Genomic DNA, 27,956 nt, shown 5'->3' with positions numbered 1-27,956 from the left:
CAATCAGAAAGATCATAGCATATATATGACTGCAGCTGTATATGTGTCTTTCATGTATTTTTGTTGAAACATTTTGACACTTCAAAAAGTTTATAAAGACACTGTAAAAGTAATCCATATGAACTGACCGGTTTAACATTGATCAGTGCACATACTTACTGCAGAGCACATCAGATATGGTAAACAGAAGCCCAACCATACTTGCTTTAAACACGAGCAAAACCTTACTCGTTTTTGTGGAAGCTGAAATGTGTTTGCATCACACGTGCAAAACTCATTAGTTCTTGGGTCAAATATCAAGTTTGCGCTTCTGTTTACCATATTTGATGTTTTTTATACAGTATATGTATTGATCAGTGTTTATATGTGAATAAAAATGTAAGTTTTTATCTTCAAAAGACTTATGACTTATCCTTTTATGATGTATTTATGAACATTTTGTAGCATCAATTTTAGGTGTAAAGGACTTTCAATGAAGGGACAGAAATCTCTTTTGGATTTCATTAAAAACATCTTTATTAGTGTTTTGAAGATGGACAAAAGTCTTATGGGTTTGGAATGACATGAGAATAATTGAAGTAATTGATGTATCATTTTTGGGTAAATTAACCCAGTTGTCAAGGGGGTCACACACCGGACAAGAAGCGCAGCAGTGTGCCATGGCGTGACGTCTTTAAAATTCAAACACGTTAATTTCTATGATTTCTATGAGTGTACACACACTCAGCGACTGTCTGCGGCATTCAGCTATGACTCAGGACTCCCATCGCACCGTGCCACAGAGCGCCACTTACATAGTTTTCCATTAAATTACATAATATTTGTCCCAAATGGTTGTTAATGTACTTGATTGTACATGATTTTAATGTTCATACCAGACTGGAAGATCAGGTACTGTGCATTTTTCTAGCAAAATGTTTGTCTTTCTGTGGCTTGAATAAAGTTTGTATGCTTCATATAGACTTGAGAGCTATAATATACAGAAAACATATCACACGTTTTCTTTCTGTTTGCTCAGTATTTTTTTTTTCAAACTCATCGATGCCACTTTGTTCATTCTTAAGTGCCTGTTTGGGGATTAGATGAACTGTTTTGAACTGTCTCCTTGTGTCCGGTGGGAGATACCTGTGAGATGACCTAGTTGAGGCACGCCACTGCGCTTCGTGTCCGGTGTCCAGCATAGTATTTAGATTTGTCTTATTATAGATTTTGCCAATTTAATTTCCAGTAAATCTGGTGCTAAAACAACACAGACTGTGTGCAGTAAACAACACTATCAGTGTGCACAGGTCATTCTTGTTGAGTTCCCAGCATGTGAACGAAATATAACAGTATTCACATATTCAGTATTTGCTGTGTGTTTATCTGTTTTCATGGTTTGTGTACATAGGCTATACAAGTTTATTTTTATATGTGTTTCAGCTCTGGACCCTGCCAAAGATCCGTGCCTCAAGATAAAATGTGGCCGCCATAAAGTGGTAGTTGGGGATGGAGGAGGGTAATTAGCTATTGAGCAATGCGAAAACTGCTGATAATACTGAGGGACCTTATATATGAATGCTTAGATAGGTGTCGTATTCCCATAGGTAGATGGGGATCAGCTGAAGGTCAGCTGATGCGAGCTTGACTAACGTGACCTGCCAGAACTAACGCTACGCTTGATTTTCAAAATTACTTATGAACAAATTTTAAAAAGTCATCTTGAGGCCCTCTAGTGGGCCGCGGCCCCCTAGTTAACAATACCATCTGTGTTAGAGACCAATGAAACTATTTGACGCAAATTCACTTGGAAGAGGTTAGACATATCAAAGTACGCTATAAAAGCATTTTTAGTGCTGTATCAAAAATTGTTGTTAAATCAAACTATGTAATGAATCAAATTGCATTAATTCTGTATTGGCAAATATTGCTTTGGAATTGAATAGAAAAGTGAATTGAAAAACAAATCAATTTGTCAAGCTAAAGACTTTTACATCCCCTCATCCTTAAAACCCATGAACAAAACTTTGCAAGGGAAAATAAAATATGAAGATGCTCACTTAACCTCTTAAGACCCTTGTCTTTACATTGTTTAGAGCATTAAAAAAAAAGTTATAAGTTATGCTTATTCATTCATATTCATATGCATGTTCATTTATAAGTTATGCTATGTCCTCGGTAGAGGACATCGGGACTCAATTAAAAAAAATAAATAAAAAGACATGAATGAACATGCATAGGCAAAAACAATAGATTTTTAAAAGACTCAATTTCTTTAAAAAAATAAAAAGACATGAATGAACATGCATAGGCAAAAACAATAGATTTTTAAAATCACCAATACATTTTTAGTTTTCAGGATTTTTGTATAAAGATGATTCTCAACTATGTTATAACAGAATGATTTGATATACATTTTTCTTTCTGCAAAATGTGTGTAAAATGGCCATAAACTGGTTTTCTCATTATATACAATGTATCTATAAACTAAATCTAATTTGCATATTAATGTGTTTTTGGGGCAACATGTAACGAAAAAACGAGTGTAATAATGGGAGTAATAATTGACAAGATTTTCATAATAATATATAATATTTCATAGAATATAGAAATATAATTGTTTTGCCTGTTCCTTTGTTATGTCTCCCAAAATGCATAATAAACATGTTTTTAGTCCCGGTGTCCTCATATGAGGACATGTATGAAATCAACGTCCTGTTTCGTAACAGAAAGTCATATTTTGATTTGAAACCCTATAACATTTTCCTGAGATGTTTATTTATGACAGTTAAAAAATTTGACATATTTAAATGATAATTACAAAATATTATCAAATACACCAAAATATAATGTCCTCATATGAGGTCACAGGGTCTCAGGAGGTTAAAATGAGAATAAATATGATTTGTGTTGACCAGAATGACCAAAGTGTGGTTTATAAAGAGAATTTAACCCCAAAATTACCAGTTTTCTTATTCATCCTGTCATGTTAATAATGTTGTATACTGTTGGTTCATAATATAAATAAATTTAGATTGATTGGGTCGCCGGATGAATCAAAACCAGTACAGAACCAGTGATCATAGGAAGGACAGATCAAAATTGGCTGCATTTCTGAAGATCAATATTGTTTAGTTCTATTTGTGTTAAGAAGGCAATCTCTCTTTGTGTGTGCAGTTTTAAGGACATGAATATGAACTCACCACTGCTGAAATGCAAAAGATGTCCAGTTGTGCACCCTTCACCTGTTTGTGGAACAGATGGACACACTTACTCCACCAAGGTAACACACACACTACCTGTTTATGAGAACTGCCACTGTGTGTGTGTTTCTATATGTGTATACTGTCTGAATTGCTTTTTCATAAAGCTGTGTCACAGAGGTATTCAACTAAGAGATTAATCCTCGATCGACAATGTACTTTACTTATCTAATCTCAGCTTTGTGTGTGTGTTTTAGTGTAAACTAGAATATCAAGCTTGCATCTCTGGGAAGCAGATTTCTGTGAAGTGTCCAGGACAGTGTCCCTGCCCTTCAGGAAATCCAGCAGAGAAGAGAGGTACACACACTTTATTGATGCAGTTGACCCATAAGGACTTGCACACAAACACTGCCTTTGTTTTGAAAGGAATATGTGCACTGCATATTGTACCATATACACTGAAAATGCATTATGCATTATGAATGTGATAAACATACAGTATGGGTCAATGACAAATAAGAGTGTCCACAATAAAGAAAATGAAAATGCTTTAAACTTCTAATTTAAATCAAATGTGAAATATATTTGATATTCATGGTGGTTTCGAAATCCATTTATGTCAATTTTTAGGAACATTTTTAAATGTCAGGTGATGTAACCAAGTAAAAAGCAAGATTTTCTTCCATCTTTTTTCCCCATATCTTCCCTAATTTTTTCACATCCTAAAATATACACTATGGCATCAGTAAGGTACATAAAATGTATCGAAAGTGACCGAAAAGGCATTTAGAATTTTAAATACTTATTTTTTAAATAAATAGTACAAATAAATGAAAGTATTTTTATTTTAAATAAATCCTGTTCTTTTGAACATTCTATTCATCAAAACACCTGAAAAAATGTTTCAGTTTACACAAAAATATTAGGCATCACAACTGTTTTCAAAATTAATAATAATAAAAGATGTTCCCTGACCAGCAAATCAGCATATTAGAATATTAGAATGATTTCTGAAAGATCATGTGACACTGAAGACTGGTGGCTGCTGAAAATTCAGCTTTGCCATCATAGGAATAAATGACATTTTATAATATATTAAAATAGAAAAACAAAACTGTAATAATATTTCATAATATTAATATTTTTACTGTATTTTCCATCAAATAAATGCAGCCTTGCTTATCATAAGAGATTTCTTGCAAAAACAATCTCTTACTGTCAAGGGAAAAAGTATTCATTCATTCATTCATTTAACAAATATCACAAATTATTCATTTATAAACACTGTTTTTAAGGAGTCACAACACACAATATTTTACAACCTAAGCGAAGCTTGCCCTGTCATAAAAAGTCAGTCACAGAAAACCCTCTTGACAGACAGTCAACAGAGTCTGATATCATTTCATGTTTTTTTTTATTTTTTATTTTTTTTTATATTAGGACAGTGTGTCATTTCTACATTTGACCCTTTATGGCCCAAAAATTGCTAAATTAAAAAAATCTAAATATTTAATCTTATAAATTAAAAACATGCTTAATCATAGACAAGGTGCATTCAAGACCTTGTATGCATGAATTGCATTTTAAATAGATCCGGACAATATGATTAACCTATACTGCTTGCCTAATTAAGGGAGTGGTGTTTAGTTATCAACTTGTAAATCCAGTTTTTTTCTGAAAAAAATGTCTTAGGTCTTGCCAGTCTATTCAAAAAAAAAAAAAGCCACGAATGAAAGATTACAAAATCACACTTCTGTTGTATACTGCATATTTTGGCAGATTTAGTAGGTATTCTGTGTACACAAAATTCTTGCCCATATGTACTGTATATTGTGTACACTGCACACAATATAAAGTACATATATTATAGTAGTATGGCAATATGCTATTATGAATGTGTTTTTTTTTTCTCCCTTAAGCCCTCATAAATGGTAATGATGAATATCTCATGTCATTACTTGATGAACCAACAAATTATTCTATATCTGAAACCAATCTTTCATCTCTGTAGCTGTGGGAAGGGATATGTACCCTTTAGGGTGGGTACTTGGCATGTTTCCATCTGCAACGAGAGCAGCAAAGAGATTTCAATACACCAAACTAGTCTTATTTTGTGTAGAATCTCAAAGCTACTGAATCCCTTAGGAACTTATTAAATGTTTGCTGTTCCAGATTGGTAGTGTCAGTGTGTGTATGCGTGTACGTGTGAGAAAGACAGCGCAGTAAAATATTTGTTTTCATCATTATCCCAATGAACACAAGTCCTGCCTTCAACTGCTTGGCTTCAGGTCTATAGAGGAAATTCACTCACATTCACCATCAAAAGATTGACAGTGATAACTTAGAGCTGAAACCAACGCAAACCAAACTTTAGATCATGGAAATGGATTTTTGAAGGGATGGGAAGCATGAATATTGTTTTTTCCAGTTGCCAAATATCAGCAAGATCAAAGCTTTTCATATAGACACTACCGTTCAAAAGTTTGAGGTCTGTATTCCTTTTATTAGTATTAAAGTTAGCCATTTATTGGAAGTTTTCCTCTTTTATCATAATGCTATTGCAGACTTTAATAAAAGCAGTAAGCCACTAAAGGCTGTGAATTACAGTGATTTTACCATGGTTAAAAGACTTTGTGCCATTTATCAGAACACCTCTAACTTGTTGTAAAGTCACTGTAACAAATTGCTTCTTTCTACTTTAATCTGTTTCTCATCTTAATTGTGTATCCACAATGGTTTATATTTGTTGAGTTTTTATTTGCCATCTTGTTTTAAGCCATCAAGAGACATCAAACCATATTGACTGTTTTCCCAAACTTAATTATCTAGAGATAATTAAAGAACAAGCTAAAAACATCTACACATCCCATTATTATACTGTATATATGCAACACCAACTGATTTTCAGAAAAAGATACAAAATGTCAAAGAAAACACGGCCCGATGTGTCTCTGCTGAATTCTAGAAACATTTTATCATTGCACATAAGAATTGAAAAAGAACAAATCCAAAATTAGAGAACATGAATATTAGCCCTCGCAGCTGCTTCTGAATGCAAGACCCCGACCCTTCCTTCCTTCCAGTACAGCATCTTATCAAAAATCAGCACAGATGTATGATGCATTAGCTACAAGAATTCAATCAGTTACGCTCATTAATTACTTACAACAAAACTAGATTTATCAGATGCCCCAAACCATCCCCAAACAATATACACAGACTGTTAAATCTAATGAACATATCAAAACAAAACACATTGGATGCAGAAAATACAATCAAGTAAATTGGAAATTATTTATACATTGGATAAGTACAAATTTCCCCAGAAGGCACAGTTATTGCTGATGTTATCCAATATTGTGGGTTTTATAGCCTGGAGTGTCACCAGGCAGGATGTACTGGCTACAGGACAATAATAGCAGGGATTGCTCTCCTCACCCTGAGGGTTAACTGGACTTAAGTACCTTCCTTAAAGGCACAAAGGTGAGCTGTTAGGTGAACACAGTCGCTCTCACTTAATTAAAAAAACAGCAATGAACCTGGGTATTTTATTTATTCCTAAACACTAATCAAGTTTAGCTGTTATCAGAAAAGCTAGAATAGTGTATACTTAAAAGTCAATAAAGCCCAACAATGATCGCATACTTTTTCAGCAGCCCTGGGAATTTTCACCATTCATTTAAATCGATTAAATGCCTGGTATTCCACAGGCATTTTTATTAAAAAAAAGACTCTTCACTAAAGAGTTCTAAGCCTCGAGTCAAATCAGCAAGCTCAAAGATAAATCACATTTCTTTTGATTCAAAGCTAAACAGCATATGAAATACAAAAAAAGGGTACAAAACTGCCTGCTTAAATTCTACTTAAGCCATGAAGCAATGCAAATGACTTAAACAGGTCAGAAATGATGGTAAAATATAAAATGACCTCTAAAAGTTTGGAAATGCCCTTGGCATTTTGGGCACTATCAGAATTTTATTAAACAAAACAAGTGAATTCAGAACACAGAATAAACAAGATTATTTATTTACGGTCTAAAACACCTCTAAACTATGTTATATTTGGTCTGATGTGTAATAACCTTTATTGGCAATCAATCAGTGAAGCGATCAAGGTATGCTGAACCAATAACCCTTAAAAAAAGAAACCTGGGCCAAGTTAAATGTGATAGCAGGCCTCACAGCTGCCAAAGAGGCATGACTGACTGTGACATGTATTGTCATTATTATGCGACCAATGACACTGTTTTGAGGGCACTATACAATTATAGTTAATTAGATGTCACTGAGTATAATCATAAAAAATACTCATCCCTTTTTCAGGATGCTGTATAATATATGCTATAATGTAAAATCCAAATAAGCTTTACAGATCCTTATTGGAAAGGGCTTGAAAAATGTTTTTTCATGCTTGCTCAATGAACCATAAACAATTATTGCACAGGCACCTGTGGAACAGTCCTTAAGACTCTTACGGTTTACAGGCAATAGACAATGAAGGTCACAGATGCAATAACCTAGGACAGTAGAGAAACCTTTCTACTGACTCTGAAAAACACCAGAAGAATGTCCTGATCACCTGTGTGAGCAGGTCATAGTCCTGAGGCAGGGAGGCATGAGGACGACAGATGTGGCCAAAACGATAAACTGCAATGTCTATAATGTAAGACACCTAAGACAGTGCTATGAAGACAGAAAGACAGCTGATCATCCTTGCAGTGGCAAAAAACTAGCAAATCTGGTGCAGTACATAAGGATGAAATGCACTGTTGTACTTAAATCAGCTGCTGGCGACGGATGCTCACTGTCACTTTTGATTTTGACTCTTTGTTCAGGGACTCATTATTCCATTTCTGTTTGTCAAATGTCTGGTTGTTTAACTTTTTGTTAATACAAATATTTAAACATGTTAGAAATTTGCTGGAAATAAAAGTAGTTGAAAATGAGAGGACGTTTATTTGTATTATTTTGTTGTTGCATAATTCTGCAAGTTTATTGCAGAGGCTATCAATTTAAAACCTACATTTAGTACAGTGGTTCTAAACCAGGCAGCCTCAGCAAACTTCCCAAGACCTAAATGACTTAAAAGTATTTAAATTAATATATTATTAAAATAATCAAATTGTAACCTAATTTAAAATGCTAAAAATCAAATAAAATAAAGATGTGAACTCAAATCATATTTCTTTTCTTCTTCTTAATAACTATTATATTTATTGTAGAACATACAGGTCATGAATCTTCTGTAATCACAAAATGCATTGTGAATTAATTAATATAATATATCTGTACTCGTTCTAGTACACACATATATATATATATATATATATATATAAAAGTAGTTTGACTTAATTAAGTCATTCAACATACGGTAGTGGGTGGTCAGTGCTTAGCTTCTTTGGCAAAATTCCCATTTCCATGTTAACAGGAAGTATTCTGATTGGTGAAGGTTTTTTTTTTTTTTCAAGATTATGGTTAGGGTAATCTTTCACAGGAAATTCTACAACTAAACAGTCTTTTAAAAATTAAATTGCACTGATTAGTGACTGCTACAGGAGCACATATCATTGTTTAACCTCACAGCCCCTAAACATTATTCCAAAAAAAGATTTCTCTTTGGAAAAAAAAGAATGAAAGTTTTACTTTTGAACCTGTACTGCTGTGCCCGATTGCTTAATTTATCTATCGGATGTTCTGTGTGTTTTTCTGTGTAGAATGTGGTAATGCGGAGATGATTGAAGTGGTCAGCAGATTACGAGAGTGGATCACAGTTCTTCACGAGAGTGGCAATCCCAGCAAGAAATACAAGTTCCAGAAGCCAGAAAAGAGTGAGCACATGCACACACACACACACACACATCTGAACTGCTAATATTAGTGCTAACCTAATAACCATGATAATGAAATCAATGTCAAATTAAAGATCTTTCTGCGACCTCTCTGTATGTCTTTGTAGAGGTTGACATGAGTAAGGTGCCCCTCTGTAAGGACTCTCTAGGCTGGATGTTCTCCAGACTGGACACAAACTTTGACCTTCAGCTCGACCAATCAGAGCTGTCCAGCCTGAGCTCAGAGAAGAGTGATGTGTGCACTAAAGCCTTCCTCAGGTCATGTGACCCAGACAGAGACGGGCTTGTTTCCAGCCAGGAGTGGTGTTCTTGCTTTCAGAGATATCAAGGTAAGCTTCAGCCCAATTCATAATTGTTTCTCAGGCTGACATCGGCTTTACAATGATAAAATTCATACGTTCTGATGAAGATAAATTTGTGGTGGAGGTGTGAGTTTCTGATCCTCACGTGGTCAGTTACATTGCTTGGACAATTCATAAATTCATATTTAATTAAATAATAGGAAAATGGTTTCCTGTGTTACATTTTATCTCAAAATGAGGGATGTCTTTTTTAAAAATGTGTGGAAATTTTCAGAAACAAGCTAATGCATCCTCTAATTAACATAAGGTAAACAATTGACTCAGCTACTTGGTTTATATTTTTGATGTATATAATTGTATATAATATGTATTTTAAAGTTATATTGCATACCAGTTGCTGCCATGCCAATGGCCCATTTCAAATTATTAGATAAAATATAGTTCTTGTAAATACTTTCCAGCATTTCAAGGTGCAAATTACTGCAAAGCGGAGTTACTCTACAGTGCTTGGCAGTGGTCAAAAAGGATTCACAAAATGACTTTTGAATTGATCCCCTCTTGTATATTCAGAGATGTGGATTCGGATAACAATTAAATTACCACACGACCTTGGTGTTTATCAAAAACAGTAGGTAATTCGGCTGGGAATTGTTACGTAGATGGTGTGAGAAAAACACAGACATTTTGGATTCGGACGGCAGTAAAATCACAGACTAGGCCCTGGAAAATTCTGAAAATACCTTTCATCCCCACGAGAAACAATTACTGTCCGAACAGGGATTTACACATACTATTCCACATGCTTTCAAGAAATTCAAGATAAAGAACTACTTTCTCTCATCCAAACTCAAAGGTGTATTCATATACTGTAGTACTAGCTAAGAAACCTTCACACAAGCGCACTAATAGGACGAAATACATTAAAGTTACAAAACAGTCGTGTAAGGCTTAATAAACCCTGACAGGGAGATCAGGACCTTGACGTGAACAGACATGAAAGAAGTCAAAGCTCAAATATAGTTTAGCAGTATTATACAAAAATATTTCACCAGTCAATGCCAATAATTTACCAATGAGAATTATGTATTTCAGAGTATATAGCTTATTAAATAAGATTAACATTAGTTAATTTGTTCTGAACTAACACTATTTTTAAATAACATTTTTAATTAATTGATCTTCTTAATGTTAATGTATAAATATACAATTGTTCATACACATGTAGAGTAGGTTCATAATGCATTAGTTAAATGTTTTACTGGTTGAAATGTATTATTCATAAAATTAATAAATAATGTTAAAATACTAATATTATCTTATAGAACCTTATTGTAAAGTGTTACCATGCACTGTATAAAGCACGTACAGCCCGGTATATAAGTTCATCTGAGAAAGAAAATTAGGACATTAAGACAGAACATCATTAACCGTTACAACAGAAAGGCAGTCTAGAAATTATGCAGGATTGTAGGATAATCTAGTTTTGAGATATTTATATACTAAATGACATAATGCCTGCAGTTAAAATCTCTCTACCTGAGGAATACTGGTAGAGGTATCTTTCTCACTGCTGATCTGAAATCAATGTGTTTCAGAGGCTCCCTGCCAGTCAGAGATCACCATCATCCACAAACCGCAAGCTGGGAAGAAATTACTGGGTAAATTCATCCTCTTGTGTGTTTTGTTTATACATGTAATTTTCTCATGGACAAAGTGGTCCTTGTTTGTAATGCAAGATCATGTTTAATGGAGTTATCCTTGTCCCAGTTCCAAAATCTGCCAGCAGCCATCTTAATCTAAGTACAATTCTTTTAAAAACACACCTAACACTTGTTCAAATGTTTGGGGTCAGTAAGACTTTTTTTTTTTTTTTAAGAAATATATACTTTTATTCAGCAAGGGTGCATTAAATTGATCATAAGTGACTGTAAAAAAAATAATTAAAAAAATAAAATAAATGTTTTACATTTATTTCAATTTTAAATAAATGATGTTCTTTCAAACTTCATATATTTTGAAAAGAATCCTGAAAAAAAAAAAAACATTTCCACAAAAATAAGCAGCACACCTGTTTTTGACATTGATAAGAAATGTTACTTAAGCACCAAATCATTAGAATGATTTCTAAAGAATCATAAAGTATGTATGTCAACACTGAAAACTGGAGTAATGGCTGCTGAAAAGTTCAGCTTTGTCATCATAGGAATACATTTCATTTTAAAATTCAAATAGAAAATGGTTTTAAACTGTAAAAATATTTAACAATGTTACTGTTTTACTGTATTTTGATGAAATAAATACAGCCTTCCACAAAAATAAGCAGCACACCTGTTTTTGACATTGATAAGAAATGTTACTTAAGCACCAAATCATTAGAATGATTTCTAAAGAATCATAAAGTATGTATGTCAACACTGAAAACTGGAGTAATGGCTGCTGAAAAGTTCAGCTTTGTCATCATAGGAATACATTTCATTTTAAAATTCAAATAGAAAATGGTTTTAAACTAAAAATATTTAACAATGTTACTGTTTTACTGTATTTTGATGAAATAAATACAGCATCGGTGAGCATAAGAGACTACTTTCAAAAACATTCAAAAATGTTAACTGAAATCACATTGAATATATGTTAAGTAGTCCTATTTATATGCAGAAATTTGTTGGCTATTTTTATTATCTATATGAGCTAATTAATGCATCAATCTTTACATTGCAAATTCATATATTATAATTTTTTAAATGTATGGCCCATTCATTTCTTATCCAAAAAAAGAGCTACTGTATTTAATTAAAAATCAAGTTAGTTGCCTACAGCATATTCTTTAAAATATGCTTGAAACATACATTTTGAAAAAAAAAAAAGAACCAAATAGAAAGAAGAAAGAGCTTTATTACCAAGTATGTTTAAACACACAAGGTATTTGACTTGACTGGAGCTTCCAATGCAGAAGAAAGTATGGACATACGTGCATACATGATAGTGCAGACATACATAGGATTAACACAGTAGAGATGGAATAATAAAAAATAATACAGAAGTAGAAGTATAGAACATTTTTTTTTAAATGAATGGACAGATATGTTGTTTACAAATGTTCAAATTTCGGATTCTGTGTCAGTTATAATGGACAGTGTATTGTTATGAAAGTTTTAATTGTTCAGGCTGAATATAGCCTGTGGGAAAAAAACTGTTCTTGTGCCTGGCTGTTCTGGTGGTCAGTGCTCTGTAGCGCCGACCAGAAGGCAACAGTTGGAAGAGAGAGTGGGCTCGGTGTGAGGGGTCCAAAGCCCTTTTCCTCACTCTGGAGGTGTGAAGAGCTTGGAGGTTGGGCAGAGGGGCACCGGCAATCCTCTTAGCAGTCCTGCTGACTGCTGATTGTGATTACATTCTGCTGAAATAGTGATTACATGATGCATTGCATCACTATACAAAAAACTGTATCATTGTCATTTACACCTGACTAGATACAAACTAATATACCTTATTGACACACAAAATGCAGTAACATTATAAACTAAAAAATCTGTTGATACTCAGACATCCTAAATCGTAATACTTTGTGGGCCTCAGCTATAAACACCAGACTTGCAATGTAACCAGTATTTTTCCCCAGCATTTTACACCACGTTAAAAAGCACTAGCATTTAATAACCATCTCAATGTCATCACAACCTAAACACAGCTACAGTACAACCAAGGTGTCAAACAGAGGGAAGCCAACATTAATTCTATTAAAGCTAGAAATCACTCAGAGTTTCTTTCCCTCTCTCTGAAGGTCGCGTGTTTAATTTGAGCAGGGGAATGAGATGAAGGGAAATTGGACATGAAAAGAAGGATATTTTTAACTGCTGTTTCTCCCCTGAGTGGAACGCACAGTGACGGCTCTATGGCTTCTGGCACTGAATTATAAAAGGACAAAAAAAAAGAGAGAAAGATAAAAAAAATTTAAAAAAAGCTTGACTATGGTGATTCTGTAGAAAGAATCTGTGAAGTTGAAATGCAAAGAATGTGCGTGAGAGACACACAGAGAGAGAGAGAGCAAGCTCTCGGAGGTGACAGTTATGTTCTTTGACATTGAATATATCATCTCCCTATCTGTGTGAGTGTGGCTTTGAGACACACTCGGTGGCTGTGTATAATCTTGTGTGTGTGTAGGTCCGTACATCCCCTCCTGTGATGAGGATGGCTTCTATAGGCCTCACCAATGTCATGGCAGCAGTGGTCAGTGCTGGTGTGTGGACCGCTATGGAAATGAGATCGCTGGGTCTCATACCCACGGCCCTGCTGACTGTGGTAAGAGGGGGGTGCATCATTTGCATGCATCACACCTCAGATATTTTGGAAAAAAAGTCAAATAAGTAATGCTTTTAATCTGTACAATGTAGGGATTCAGTGACTTCTAGGCTGATGTGATAACTGATAATTTTACATTTCGCATTTTAATCCTTCCAACTGGAACGACTAGTTAATTAGCTAATAGATTATAAAGTTCATACAAAACAGATCTCAATTAAAAACAAATACAATCTGGAATTTACAATACAAGTAGTGTATATTTAAAGTACTGCAGGTATTTTGACCATCAGACTATAGAAAGTATTTGTGAAATCACTTCAGTTAGTTATTGTCCAATAAAGAGTTGTGCCACATCTCACTGTTTTTAACATGACACATTTTTTAAGTGGTGTTCATGGTGTGAGATGCTGAAAAAAACAACAACAGTGAGATGTGGCACAACAGCCAAAGAAGATGAAACGGGGGGGTGAGTGTCTTGTGTGTTGGGGTTAGTGAGATTTTTATAATGTTTATGAATGAAATCTCTTATGCTCACCATCCAGTAAAACCGTAATATTGTGAAATATTATTACTATTTAAAATAAGTTTAATTATAATTTTAATGAATTTTTTTCCCTATGATGATAAATCTGAGTTTTGCAGCCATTACTCTATTCCTCAGTGTCACATGATCCTTCAGAAATCATTCTAATATGTGACCCTGGATAACTAAACCAGTCATAAGTAGCATGGGTATATTTATAGCAATAATCAACAATACATTGTATCTGTCAAAATGATTGATTTTTCTTTTATGCCAAAAAAGATTACGACATCAAGTAAAGATGATGATCATGTTCCATGAAGATATTTTGTAAATTTCCTACCGTAAATATATCAAAACCTAATTTTTGATTTGTAATATGCATTGCTAAGGATTTCATTTGGACAATTTTACATTTTAAAAATGGTAAAAATCGTATAACATGTTCTATGAAGATATTTTGTAAATTTCCTACCGTAAATATATCAAAACCTAATTTTTGATTTGTAATATGCATTGCTAAGGATTTCATTTGGACAATTTTACATTTTAAAAATGGTAAAAATCGTATAAATTTCAATTTCGAAAAATTCAGAAATTTTTGTGGTCCAGGGTCATATTCTGATTTGGTGCTTAAAGCAGCACTATGTAACTTTTTCTGTGTTCAAAATTTGCTAAATGTATATAATGAGCGAGTACATCATGAATTCATCTTCCAAACCGCGTTTTTGTCTTAATCCGAATCACTACGGTACGCTTATAATAAGTATTTATATTTGGACTATTGTAGCCTGGTCGGGTCGTCACCGCTGCGGAGTAACAGATACCTGCGTGAATTGCCATAGACATAAACTTAGAGAAGTAGCTCCGGTTGGAATGTTCTTCCGCGGGATGTGTGCAGTTCTGTTTATTAACAGCTAGAGCTCCAAAAGTTACATAGTGCTGCTTAAATTAACAATTGCATTATTATCAATGTTGAAAACAGTTATGCTTCTTAATATTTTTGTGGAAACAGGATACATGATACATGTGCTACATATTTTTCAGGACTCTTTGATGAATAGGAAGTGCAAAGGAACGACATTTATTTAAAATAGAAATCTTTTGTAACATTATTTTTCTATTCATTGAACTTTTTATCAGTTAAATGCATCCTTTCTGAATAAAAGCATTTCATATAAAAAAAAAAAAAGCTTACTCATTCCAAAACTTTAAACTCAAGAAAAACAGCAATGAAATGTGTTAATTCTAACCGCTAGAAGTCAAGAAATGAAAACAGCTACTGTTTTACCTTGCAGCTGTGGAGTCTTCCGGAGATTTTGGCAGCGGTGACTCTCTGCTCTCAGACGATGAAGATGGTGATGTTGTAAATGATGAAGAGGAGATGGGAGATGATGATGATGAATATGAACAAATTGATGATGAGTATGGGTACCTATCATAATCCGTTTTCCGCTGTCTTTTTTAATTATTATTTTAAAGCATTTAAAAACAAGGAACCAAATAAATGACAGACTTTCATTTGGTCTTAAAGCACGTTTCTAGGTGATCTTGGCAGAGTGCAGTACTAACATTACTAAAGGGTTCATCTACCCCTGTGCCGTATAACATTTGTACAAAATTAATATCAATACTCAATAACCACATTTCATTTTTATTACTTTTCTTATATTTATCCAAAGTGAATACATATATTGACAGACCTGGAAGTTCAGGAATTCATAAGCGGGTTTGATGAGAGATTATTGAGGGTTAAATGTCTGCACTTATAAACATGCACACAAATACACATACGAAATACATGCCAACACACCTGGCGTCATGAACTCTTTGCACCTGATAGGATGTGATTTTACCGTCATGCCATGAGGAGTTAACATCCATATTCATACGTCTCATAACGGTTCACCATAAATCACATACCTACATTTACTTTTTTTTTCATCAGCAGAATGAATACTTAAAATTACAGATAAACTATCAAAATGTATTAGTGTTTGATATGTTCTAGAGCAAACGAAATTGTTAAGACCCGGCCTAGAGTGACCACACAATAAAATCGATGTGACTGCAGTCGATGTTAGAAGAGAACAGAGTCATGCTATTTACAGAGGCTTAAACACACATACACACACACACACACTCGCACACACTTATCTTGTAAACACTTTGGCAGTCCTTGGGAATGAGGTGCCTTTGACGCAACATGGAGGAGCGGTGGAAAGGTCTGGGGATAAAGAGAGAAGATGATATTTAGTGTTAGAATGTAGAACTTGACTGCCATATGAATAAATAAAAAAAAGAGCGGTTTTTGCGTGACGTTCTCGGTTGTTTTGGTCTATAGGAGAAAGTGAAAATGATTAGTTAGTTTGCATATGTTACTGTAGACGACAAATCATACGATAGATGCTGCTGCTGTCACTTATTCTCCTCGTCCCTCTTAGTGCTTCTGCATTTTCTGTCAGATTTGTTTTCATGATGTGCATATGAAAATATACATTTCCTTCTTTGGACATTGTGTTTTCTGGGGAAAAAAAGTTATTTGGTCAAATGAGTTTGATAATCTGTTTCAGAGGTCAAAGGAGCCACCTTTATCAGTGTTGTCCAGCTGTTGTAATGGAGATAACACATTTTGGTTTGTTTTTTACAGTATACATACAGTATAGTTTGCTCAAATAAAGTTACACAGACCAAAACAGAGTTTTTGTAATAGTAATTCTGTGTGTGTGTGTGTGTGTCTCTCTCTCTCTCTCTCTGTGTGTGTGTGTGTGTACATGTTTTTCTATACTGGTGGGGACTTAAACCTGAATGCACACTGACTCATGGGGACTAAATTGAGGTCCCCATGGGGAAACAAGCTTATACATCATACAGAATGAGTTGAGAATGTAAAAATGCATAAAGTTTTCTGTGAGGGATAGGTTTAGGGGTAGGGTCGGTGTAGGGCGATAGAAAATACGGTTTGTACAGTATAAAAACCATTACGCCTATAGAGTCCCCATGCACAAGGATAAACCAGACACACTGTGTGTGTGTGTGTGTGTGTGTGTGTGCGCGTGCGAGTGTGTCAGAAGGAGAAAGAGAAATCCTGTGTCTGGTCTGGTTAGTGCTTCATTATGTATAAATGCAATTTTAATATTTTATATACCACAATTTCTCATCTGTACACACAGAGACTCAAACACACACACACACACACACACAAGTAAACTGGGGCATCTGTGAGGTTGAACACTTGTTTAATCATTAAAACACAAGCATGTGCCTGTCAACTAATGTGTGTATGTGTGTCTCTGGATCAAGATTACACTGTAGTTCTGTTGTGTAATTTAGTCTCTTGCTGAATTAAAATACATATGCAAAATTCAATTAAAATATGATGCAAAGAGAAATTATTGGCTTTGAAACTAAAAGAATACATACTAAATCGTACTATGCATGTGTGTAATGTAAGGCTGTGTGAGTGTATTAGTTTGTGTCTGTCCACAGCTCTCTAAAAGGAACCAACTGGATAAACAGAAAGTGTTTTCATTCAACAGCTTTTCCTCTTCCTGTCATAGAAAAATCACACTACTGCTGGCTTTGGATTGAAGTCTCACACACACAAACACAAAGGATCCTGAATGCAAATAGGTTTGAATGCAAGGAGAGCAGTACTAAATGTACACAAACACACAAAAAGCAACAAAAGATTTGCAAGCAGTTCTTAAAAAAACAAAACGCAATCTATTTTTATAGGTGACTGATCACTGGTTTCATCATGTTTTCAAGATTACCAGATCAGTTTTCCTCGTAATCTCGCAGAGACAGAGGCTTCAGATTGAAATTCTCTTACATAATCAGCCAAATTAGAAGAAGTTCAGCCTCAAACCGCTTCAAATACAAAACAACATCAAGACTCACAACACATGGCATTGACCCTTTAGCCTCTTTAAAAATAAAAACAAGGTTTATTCCAGCTTTAGCTTAATGAAGACCGATTTAATTTTCCTGGAACACACACAAGGCCGTGATCTAAATTAATTTTTCATTGTTCTATTTTGAGGAGCAACCTAAATGTAGGAAACAATAGCACCCAAATATGCTGCATAAAGCCACTGCATTATATCTTTAAGACATTTAGATTATATATAGTGTAATTCAGGGAATAGTCCACCTCAAAATGGATAAATCGGTCTACGCACTCTAATCTGTTTACTCACCCTCATGTTATTTCAAACCTGCATGCCATTATTATTATTTTTTGTCAAACCCTAAAGTACAATTGTCTACACTGTTTAAAAAAAGTTACAATTATGGATGGATAGATAGACAGACAGACAGACAAAACAGTGGCATCGTTTCAGGTATTATGGGATAGCATATTGGTGCCTGTATATAACAACTTATAACCATATATTTCTTTACTCGTAAAAACATAAAATATACCAATCTACCTGAACTATCAAAATCTGCTTTCTACTTTAAAGGGGTCATATGATGCTGCTAAAAAGAACATTATTTTGTGTATTTGGTGTAATGAAATGTGTTTATGTGGTTTAAGGTTAAAAAAAAACATATAACTATTTAAAGAAAATATAATCAAATGTAATGACACGTAGGGACTGGAAATGGAAATATCATTTTACTGTTTTTGTTTACTGTAAATTATATGGTAATCCATAGTTTGTATTTGCTAAAATCATAACTTTGATAGTATTTTACAGTAAAATTACATATAATACATTAAACCAATGTTAACCCATTTACATGGTTTATATGGCATCTTACAGTTAACCAAGCTTTTATTAGGGGTCATCAAAAACTACAAAAATGGGTAGAAAATTTCTCTATTTGACGTGTGCTACATTATAAGATTCTTAATATATTCATGGAATCTACACAGACAGATGTTAGACGTGAGCTTTGTTAGAAGTGAAGATTATTGTATACAGGCTGACCTTCGATCAAAATATCGAATAGCTTCAGAAGTCTTGCTTCACAAAATATTAAACTACTTTTCTGTTTTTTTGTTTGTTTGTTTTTTTGCCCCTTTGGAACTTGACAGCTTCACTGTATAGCAAAAGCTGTTTCTGTACATTTTTAGGCTACTTTTGTGTTTTGTGCAGAAAAAAAGCTAAATCTATGTTTTGTTTTGTTTTTTAAGAAAATTTGGATGAACTATTCCTTTAAGATTGTTACAAATGTTTTGTTGTTAAACCAAGCAGTTATTTTCACAGGTGCAGACAGGTTGAAATAGCTCCTTAAGGTAATAACTGCAGATTTTAACTATTTAATATATATGCACATCAAAATCAATGTAAAGTATTTGGTTTTGCCTACTAGGCCTGAGTTGGTGGCTAACTAACTGAGCACTGTTGAACACTTCTGCTGGAAGGTTTATCTTCACGTGTCATTTCTACAGCAGGATTAGAAGAGGAAGAAACATTTCCCCCCATCCTTGCTCGCTCTGACTCTTTGTCTCTGTCCTTTCCTCCAATTTAATGAGAAAATCATTAGCTTCGATCAGTGACTGTTCCACCTCCCTTATCTTGTGTTTAGCAAGCTGGAGGATTTTTTTCTGCTCATATCAGCGTTTAAGAAGCCCATTAAAAATGAAGTGGTCACATGGTCAACACAACTTTTGTCCGCTGCTCATCGATTCATAGTTTCTGTTATTATTGCCCTGTGCAGTTTTTAGCAGAACGGTTTTAAATGGGTTTTTACCCAAGCACAGATTTTACTGTAAAGGCAAAATACTGGCCCTAACCTTCCCTAGGGGTCATATTGATCTATTTGTGTGTGTGTCTACAGTTTCCAGTAGAAAACTGATGGAGGTGGAATTGCATTGGGTAATAAACTATTTCCAGCAATGCTTAGCAACCAGAGCAAATAGAAGACTGGGGAGAGTTATAGTTTGTAACTACTTGATGGCACACTTAAGCAGATGCCACTTTGTCCAATTCGGAGTCTTTAAAGAGACAGACATTCTGATACTTCCTGGGTTTCAAAATGAATAAAATGTTTTAGTTTTTTACAAAACATTATTGCATTAGGCACACATCACCAAGACTACATGAGCCACTGGAAGAAAGTAAACAATATTTGCATTTACAATTGGTTAGATGTTAAATGGGTTTCGTTAAAAATATCCGCCAGGCCATCAATTGAATCGTGATGTCTTTTAAAATTCTATCTATATTGCTGAAACTGAATTGAGGCAACAAACAGGACTCAGAATTGTGGCTAAAAGTTGAATTTAAGGAAATAGAATTAAACCTATATAACAACTGTAATTAATCAATCAATCAAACTTTATTACAGACTCAAGGTCCAAATTTTAAAAAGACAATAGGACAACATATACAACCCATAGCATCTATCGCACACAATAAAGAGTTACAAAATACAGCAATACCAATGTCTCCACAGCTTTGACTGATACCATGTAGTTCAAACCTTATATTCGATAGACCCACAATAATCTCATTTTTAGAAGCATTAAGCCAGCAGATAAATCTATACATAAGATTTCGTAACAGTGCTTTAAAAGTGATTACTCTTGCACTCACAAACTTTTCACTTGCACTATGCCAATGTATGACTATGCCACTATGTAAGTGTAGAACATTTCATTTTTCATATGAATTACCCAGACATGGGTAAAAAATACCTACAGAATAAAAGTATTTTATGTATATTTTATGTGTGTGTGTGTGTGTGTGTGTGCGCGCGTATATAAACACACACAGGTTTTAGTCAAAATTAATAATTTATTATTTTCTCACAAAACTTGACTAATGGAACTCCTCTGTTCTGTGAATTTCTTTGAATGATATTTTTCTTTTCTTTTTATTCTGATTTCAATTTCAATTTAACATCCTGTATGTAATAGTCAATTCAACAGTTCAATTCACTCTCATGAATTGAAAATGAGTCAATTGTTAAATTCTAAATTGTGCCCAACAAAACTGCAACCCATGTCATAATCATATCGAATCACATTTGAAAAAAATAAAAAAGGCCCAGGAAATTTGTTCTAATTTGTTTAACATTGTCTGGTTTTCCATGTCTGTCAAGGGTCAGGCAGGTTAATCCATTAATTGACTGTGTAAAAATAAAAGAAATTAGGTATGTGGCGTAGCAACAGAAGAACTAAACCTACCACAACAGGTGTGTGCAGAGAATCAGCGTGTGTTTCCTGGAATTACTGTATGTGATTGTGTGGGAATAATGGGGCTTTCCAGTTATCTGAGAGGTGGGTGATAAAAGGCTTTTACTGGCAGACAAAAAGAGTGCAATCATCATCATGATTAAAAAGAGGAAGGTGCTCAGAGAGGGAGAGAGGAAAGGAGGAGAGGAGAGAGATGAGGAAAGCAGAGAGGTTGTTTTCATCTGAAACTGTTGTTTATAGAGGTGACTTTGTGTGTGTGTGTGTGTGTGTGTGTGTGTGTGTGTGTGTTGCACAGATCAATGTAACTCATCCACTTAAATCTCCTGATCCATTCATCAATACGAACTAATGAAACAACCAGACACAGACAGACACAAATAGATGGGGGAGAAAAGGAAAATGAGAAAGAAAGAGAGAATGAATACAAGGAATTACTGCTACAATTACATACATATATAATCTCACGAGCATTTAAAGTTAGAAACACAACTGTAAATGCATATCGCAGGTGCTATTGTAATTCTGATATTCAGACCAACAGCACGATTGTAAGTGTGATTTTTTTTGTATACAACAGTTCAATAAACAAGTTAATACCGAGTAACTTACATTTTAGGCCAGTTACTTTGTCTATTTTTGCTCTGAAGGCGAAAGTAGTCCCAAACGAAGCCAAAGCAGATTCAACCGCTATGTCTCCAAGCAACACACAGCAGTGGTGATTCATTCCTGAACGAGTCAGTAGTGTTTTAGATGAATCGGTGGAGTGAGTGATTCAATGTCACTTGCCACCACCTACTGGCATAACAATATCACTACAGAAAGTCACTGGAAAACACAATGCTGCCAAACAAAGAGTGATACAATCAGTAGTGGTTAAAATAGATTGCACTTTACGTATTCATCATTCATTAATATATTATCTACAGTGGTTATGGCCCTGCATTATTGTAATAACGAAAAAACAAAACAAAAACTATTCTAAATTGGTCTGTTGGCTCCAATCTAGCTATCAAAAGAGACATTTTGATTAGTGCTGAGGGAAAATCCAATTAAAATCACAGTGTTATCTCTAAGCAATTACCCAGAAAGAATGAGGGTGAAAGAGAAAGAGAAAGGAAGAATCCTCAAGCCTATATGACAACAGAACAAACACAATTCAATCAATGCAGCTTAAAAAAACTAAGCTATAGATACAAACACACAGAGAGAAAACAGCTAGAAAGATTGATGATATACACTTGAACTGAGATTTCTTGTGTGATTATATCCTCAGAATTCAGATTTCACCCCAGACCGCACTTACCTGATTTTTTAAGGCACAAATACAAAATTAGACAACGTCTGTGTAACTTCATCTGTTCATGTCCACGTGGCCTTGTGTTGATGTTAAAGAGCGTGCTGCCATCTGGTGGTAGTTTTCTGATGTTACAGACACCTATTATTCACAGAGCAATACTGTCACTGATAAGATATAATTTAACAAAATAAAATTATAATATAATTCATGTTATTTTGAAAATTAAAAAAATTATAATAGTTTAGCATTGTTTTATGATTGTTCAATAATTCATTTGATCCCCACAGTGATCCCCACCTGATTCATATACACAAATGATTTAAAAATTACATTTATTGCATAAGGGTCTATTTAGCCAAAGGAATATAGGTTTTTGTAGGATTTTTCCACTGGCTTTTGGATTATTGCAAAAAAAAAATAATAATTCCCGTTCATCGGCTATAATCTTCACAAATGAAAGACAACTTTGTATGAATTTTGAACAATCTGCAGAAAAAAAAAATTAAAGATCAATTGATCAGTTTGGTCAAACCGGTTCACAAAGATCAAGGATTGCCAACTTTGCCAAGGTTGGAGCAAAACTCCGAAGGTCTGAGGCTCTCCAAAGAGGTCCAAATGATTCACTTCACGAATCATCAATCTGAACCTGAATCTGAATCTTCAGAAGCACACCAAATAAACCTCCAACAGGCTATTTACACAGAACAAGTCTCTTCTTTATGTTTATGCTCCTAAGTTTAGCTGGGTATTACCAGTTTCTCCAGTACATGTTACTTCATGCCAACTATGCGTTTTACATTAATAAAAGACAACTATGTAGCATCATTAAGAACAAACATGATCTAATACTAAAGAAAAGTATATTTATAAATTAACATTAAGATTAATCCTGAGTAATTTGCTCTAAATAGAGTCCAGCAACGATGGTCAGCTGTGCCATTATTTATAAAATCTACCTGTAGGCCTACCTACTTTTTTTGATACTCAAGTAGTTTTAATATCAGTTAGTTTAATACAATTAGCCTACCTAAATATTTAAAAATAATAATAATAATAATTGACAATTAACTTTACTTGAGACATCCATAAAGGCATCTTTCACTTTTGACTTTTACTTAAATATGACAATTTTACAATATCAATTGTAAAATATAAAGGTTATATTTATGATTTATTATATTTAATGTCCCTGGCAACAGTCCAATTTAGTCCACTTGTAGCAACCACCTTTTTCAAGATGCATAACAGCTTAATAAAACAAAATATAGACAGCCTATACTTTTCGATGTGCTTATAAAAACACAAATTAGCAACCTAATCAGCCATTATAAAACGGATAGTTCCGGTCCTTGATTCTGAGCCACGTTCGGATCTGTTGTAAATTACTCTACAAACATACACCTTTGTTTACGTTTGTGTGTTGCTCGGCAACCACTTTGTTGCAACCACAACTGATTCTGAGGAACTACATTGATTGGTGGAAGAATACTGTTTTTATTCATATCATTACACTTTATTTGCTCTTTTTTATTTTGTGAAACCTTACTACGTATATGGAATACGTATATGGAAACTCCGCTTCGCGTCGTGCCTAACAACGCCCCTTAGCTGATATAAATTAACTGTAAACCACGGCTTCTTGCTTTAATATGGCATTTGAAGAGTAGACCACTAACATAAGTGTTGGCGCCTCCTTGTGTTTTGAGTTTTTAATTTCCAATTTGGACAGCCTTGGATATTTTCCCTTTCAAATATTTAATTTTAATATTTGTACATTACATATTAAAACTTAATTTTAACTACTGTATGTATGTGTTTCTTTATTTATGTATGTGGGTATGTATGTAGAGTATAATAAATCATTTGGATGAGGAAAAACAACCAAAAACGTTTATGGCAATTGCTTCAGTATTGTTTAAAAACCACGGTATCTCCTGAAGTTGGCTGAGGCAATGTTCGATTATGAAGAAGCTCAAATATAACATAGTTCTGACCTTTCTATCTACATAACTATATATCGACTTTCATTGGCCTTTAAAAACAAAAAAACACTTCACTTTTATAACTTTTCACTTAATCACTTTTATAAGTGCAGAGAGCACACTACTAATGTGTCTAATGTACAAGAAAAGAGGAAGAGAGAGTAAGAACAAATGAGACCATACATTTAATTGACCTGACATGAGTTTAATCACTGTTGAGAGTGAAGAGTCCTTCATTATTAGGCTGATTATATAACAGGTGAATAAATCATGTTTCACATTGTCATACGTCATAGTTCTCATAGATCATCTAGAGTGGAATCAACAGGAACTTGGCACATACAGAAATACAGTCACATGACCTGTGCTGTGTAACACACACAGACCAATAGATGCTCACATACATCACAGTTCACACAGTCTTACTGCTGACTTTAAAGCATTAAGATTATTGTAACATTAGTTTTTGTGTGTGTGTGCACATGATCATGTATAAGCATATATGCAGACAAGCGTGTGTGTGTGTGTGTGTGTGTGTGTGTGTGTGTGTGTTTGTGTAACTGGACAGAAGGGGACGGCTTCAGGTCAGACGATTTACATTTCTTAACATAAAGGTTCAAGTTCTTTAAACTTAATATCAAATAAAATATAATAATTTGAAAAAAAAACAAACAAAAAAACAATTATCTACAGAAACATCATGTGCAACAATGTACATTTTGGTTCTAAGGCAATAATTGTTCCTCCACAACACTAGTGCTGTCAATGCTGTGAGTATTTTGTCAGTGTTCTTTCTGTGTTGATGAGCAACATTATTTCAACGCTGCCTCTCCATTGCACCAACGCATTCACTGAATGGCTGGAGCATTGCCTCGTGGGACCTGTCGTGTTTTTGAGACACTGAATAGCACCGTAGGAATTCCCTTCAACGACTTTGCTTTTTTCCAAGCAGGGAAAACTTGACATTGGGAATATATCAACAGAGATCATTCCCTTGCTCTGTGAGTTTTTTCAGCTTCATTGGTACTGCTCACGGGTTCATTTCCATGATTGGAGAACACAGTTCCATAGTCTTTCTGTGTTAAGTGCATATAACGCGCACAGGGTTAAGGTGGTTGTAGTCAGTTGTCACAGCTGTATCGGAAATCTTATGCAAGGCTTTATAACATAATTTCCTGTTCACATCATGTTCATTGTTCACTTCTTCAGGAGGCGTTACTGGAAGAGTATATTCTATCAGTTCCCTCTCTCTCTCACACACACAAAACAATTAAAACAACTTTACATGGTTTCTGCAACTCATAAGAAGGCCCAGATGGAATCTGCAGACTTTTTCACATTTTAAGAAAAAAATCTGCAGAATAAATTGCGTGAAATGGAACACTCTTATTGATAGCTGAAAGCATTATCAGATTAATGCAAAGTGTGAACACGCAAGGCATGGGGCAACTTTGTAGAGTAAATGTAACAGCAATGCAGATTCCTTGTGGGCCTGCTCACGAATGAAGCACAAGACACTGGGTCTCATTCACTTAAAACTGCAGGGATTCTTTTGTATTTGTAAGCACAGGTACACTTCTCACGATTGTTTCCACCTAATTTATGTAAGCACATGAATTTGTTCTTAACTGAGTATTTTTAAATGAGTGTGGCGAGGTTATTTGCATAAAACACGTCAAATCCATCTCCATGCAAGGACATTCCACACAGCCTTTTCTTTGCAGTCTTTTGTCACCTAAATGCATGTGCAGAAAGATCCTAGAGCAATGCCAAGTGTGCCATCCTCAAAACCAGTTCAAACTCAATCGACACCCAGCTGTACATACATGTATCTGCATTGTTATACAAAGAAACCTCTCAACTTGAACTATAATGCTGCTTTTCAAGGTATATGATGAAATATATTTAAGATTAAACATCTATTCATAACATTTCATCCTAACACGATTATAAGGCCACCCAGAGCATGTGATTTACGTACAATAAATCTTAGCGTGAAAGTTATTGTTGAATCATGATGTTTGCGCAGATTTCACGCACAAATTCATGTGCACGCACACTTTGTGAATAAGACCCACTGTCGTGTAGTTCTAACCACTTGTGTCGTCACAGCGTAAACAATGGGCTACAGGTATGCAAGGAAGCTTATTGTTAAATAGGGCTACATATTTACTTTTGCACTTCTGAAAATGGGTTTTGCCATAAAGCTAACAGAATAATTGTAAAATTTCAACCACATGAATTTAAAAACATTTGAATGAGTTCAGGCTGGTATTTGAAGGCCTCTCTCTCGCTCTCTCTCTCTCTCTCAAACACACACATCCACATACACACATAGTTTATTTGAGGTACAGTGTGGTGTTGCATCAGCAGCCAAACTGTCCATGCGGTCCAGAGCAAAATGCACACACACACAATAGCAGTTCCTTGTTGTCTTATTGTCATTGTGTCTTAGTTTCAGTGTGCAACTCTATATATAACTGGCTTATCTGAAGAACGGTGAGCCAACAAAACTTTTGTATACGAGTGTGTTTTTTTCCAGGGGTTGATTTACTACACTGGTCCAGTCAGAGAGCGCAGAATACCACTCCAGTGGGCGGAGCTATCCTACATATAAGAGCAGCTGATTGGTGTTTAGGGTCAATATGACAGCACTTCCGTAGTGGCTGAACATAAAGAGGCAAATCCAATGCAGGAAACATCACGGCAGGTTTTCTCATTGACATAAATCAATCTCAATAGTTCTCTGGAGTCTGTTTCTCCTTGTTGTAAAATTGTATCCCTGTATTTAGTCTCTCTGGAGTCTCTTTCACCTCTCGGGGAGATGTTACTTGCGTGTGTGTAGCGCCTCCTGGAACTTTGTGCTAGTGTAGCGGATATGGAAGCCTTTCTTACTGATTGTGTCATCAGAGTGGAAATGAATCAACACTGCATCGCTAGCAGAGTAAAGCTCCTCAGGAGGCTAAACAGAGAGAGAGGGGTCAGTTGAAAACATATAGGAAGCTTTATGATATAAGAAAATCCTAAACTCATCAGTATCACACATGCACACACTGCTCATACCCCAGATCCACAAAAGCGTCCGAGTTTGTGCGCTCCAGTGTCGTAACCATAGTAAAGTTCGATGTAGTCGTACCCGCAGTCAGCCTCCTCCTCTACCTCAAAGGTGGTGAAGGTGAGCTCGATGCCATATCCCGACTCTGCCGTTATGAGCCACTCGCAGTCGGTGTGGCCGGGGTAGTTATTATCCCCAAACTGAGCATGAGAATACAGGTTCTTCTGCCGTGCTTCTGCTTTTAACCTACCGCCACATTCTACACACAAAGACACACATGTACTGTTGATCATCACTGATTTTCTAAAAATCTGT

At 34.8% G+C, this 27,956-nt stretch overlaps 2 protein-coding genes across 2 annotated transcripts in view; one reads left to right on the top strand and one right to left on the bottom strand.

Moving 5' to 3' along the window:
* Positions 1 to 21,580, top strand: part of LOC107656715 (testican-3-like) — a 42,270-nt gene extending 20,690 nt beyond the window's left edge. Inside the window, exons 4-12 of the mRNA XM_016444657.1 lie at positions 1,423 to 1,498; positions 3,157 to 3,262; positions 3,440 to 3,539; positions 8,896 to 9,009; positions 9,138 to 9,359; positions 10,928 to 10,990; positions 13,491 to 13,628; positions 15,453 to 16,878; positions 21,550 to 21,580. Of these exons, the coding sequence (XP_016300143.1) occupies positions 1,423 to 1,498; positions 3,157 to 3,262; positions 3,440 to 3,539; positions 8,896 to 9,009; positions 9,138 to 9,359; positions 10,928 to 10,990; positions 13,491 to 13,628; positions 15,453 to 15,598 (965 nt within the window). The 3' untranslated portion in view covers positions 15,599 to 16,878; positions 21,550 to 21,580. The remainder of the gene's footprint in view (positions 1 to 1,422; positions 1,499 to 3,156; positions 3,263 to 3,439; positions 3,540 to 8,895; positions 9,010 to 9,137; positions 9,360 to 10,927; positions 10,991 to 13,490; positions 13,629 to 15,452; positions 16,879 to 21,549) is intronic.
* A 3,553-nt stretch (positions 21,581 to 25,133) lies between these two features.
* LOC107656041 (dorsal-ventral patterning tolloid-like protein 1) overlaps positions 25,134 to 27,956 on the bottom strand; it is a 57,313-nt gene continuing 54,490 nt past the window's right edge. Inside the window, exons 20-21 of the mRNA XM_016443699.1 lie at positions 27,650 to 27,900; positions 25,134 to 27,548 (exon numbers count right to left, since the gene is read on the bottom strand). Coding sequence (XP_016299185.1) covers positions 27,414 to 27,548; positions 27,650 to 27,900 — 386 coding nt within the window. The 3' untranslated portion in view covers positions 25,134 to 27,413. The remainder of the gene's footprint in view (positions 27,549 to 27,649; positions 27,901 to 27,956) is intronic.

Source organism: Sinocyclocheilus anshuiensis, unplaced genomic scaffold, assembly GCF_001515605.1.
Source record: "Sinocyclocheilus anshuiensis isolate Anshui unplaced genomic scaffold, SAMN03320099.WGS_v1.1 scaffold85, whole genome shotgun sequence".
NCBI classification, from domain to species: Eukaryota; Metazoa; Chordata; class Actinopteri; order Cypriniformes; family Cyprinidae; genus Sinocyclocheilus; species Sinocyclocheilus anshuiensis.
Note: the sequence above shows the minus strand (reverse complement) of the source record. Positions and strands in the feature narration are given on the sequence as shown.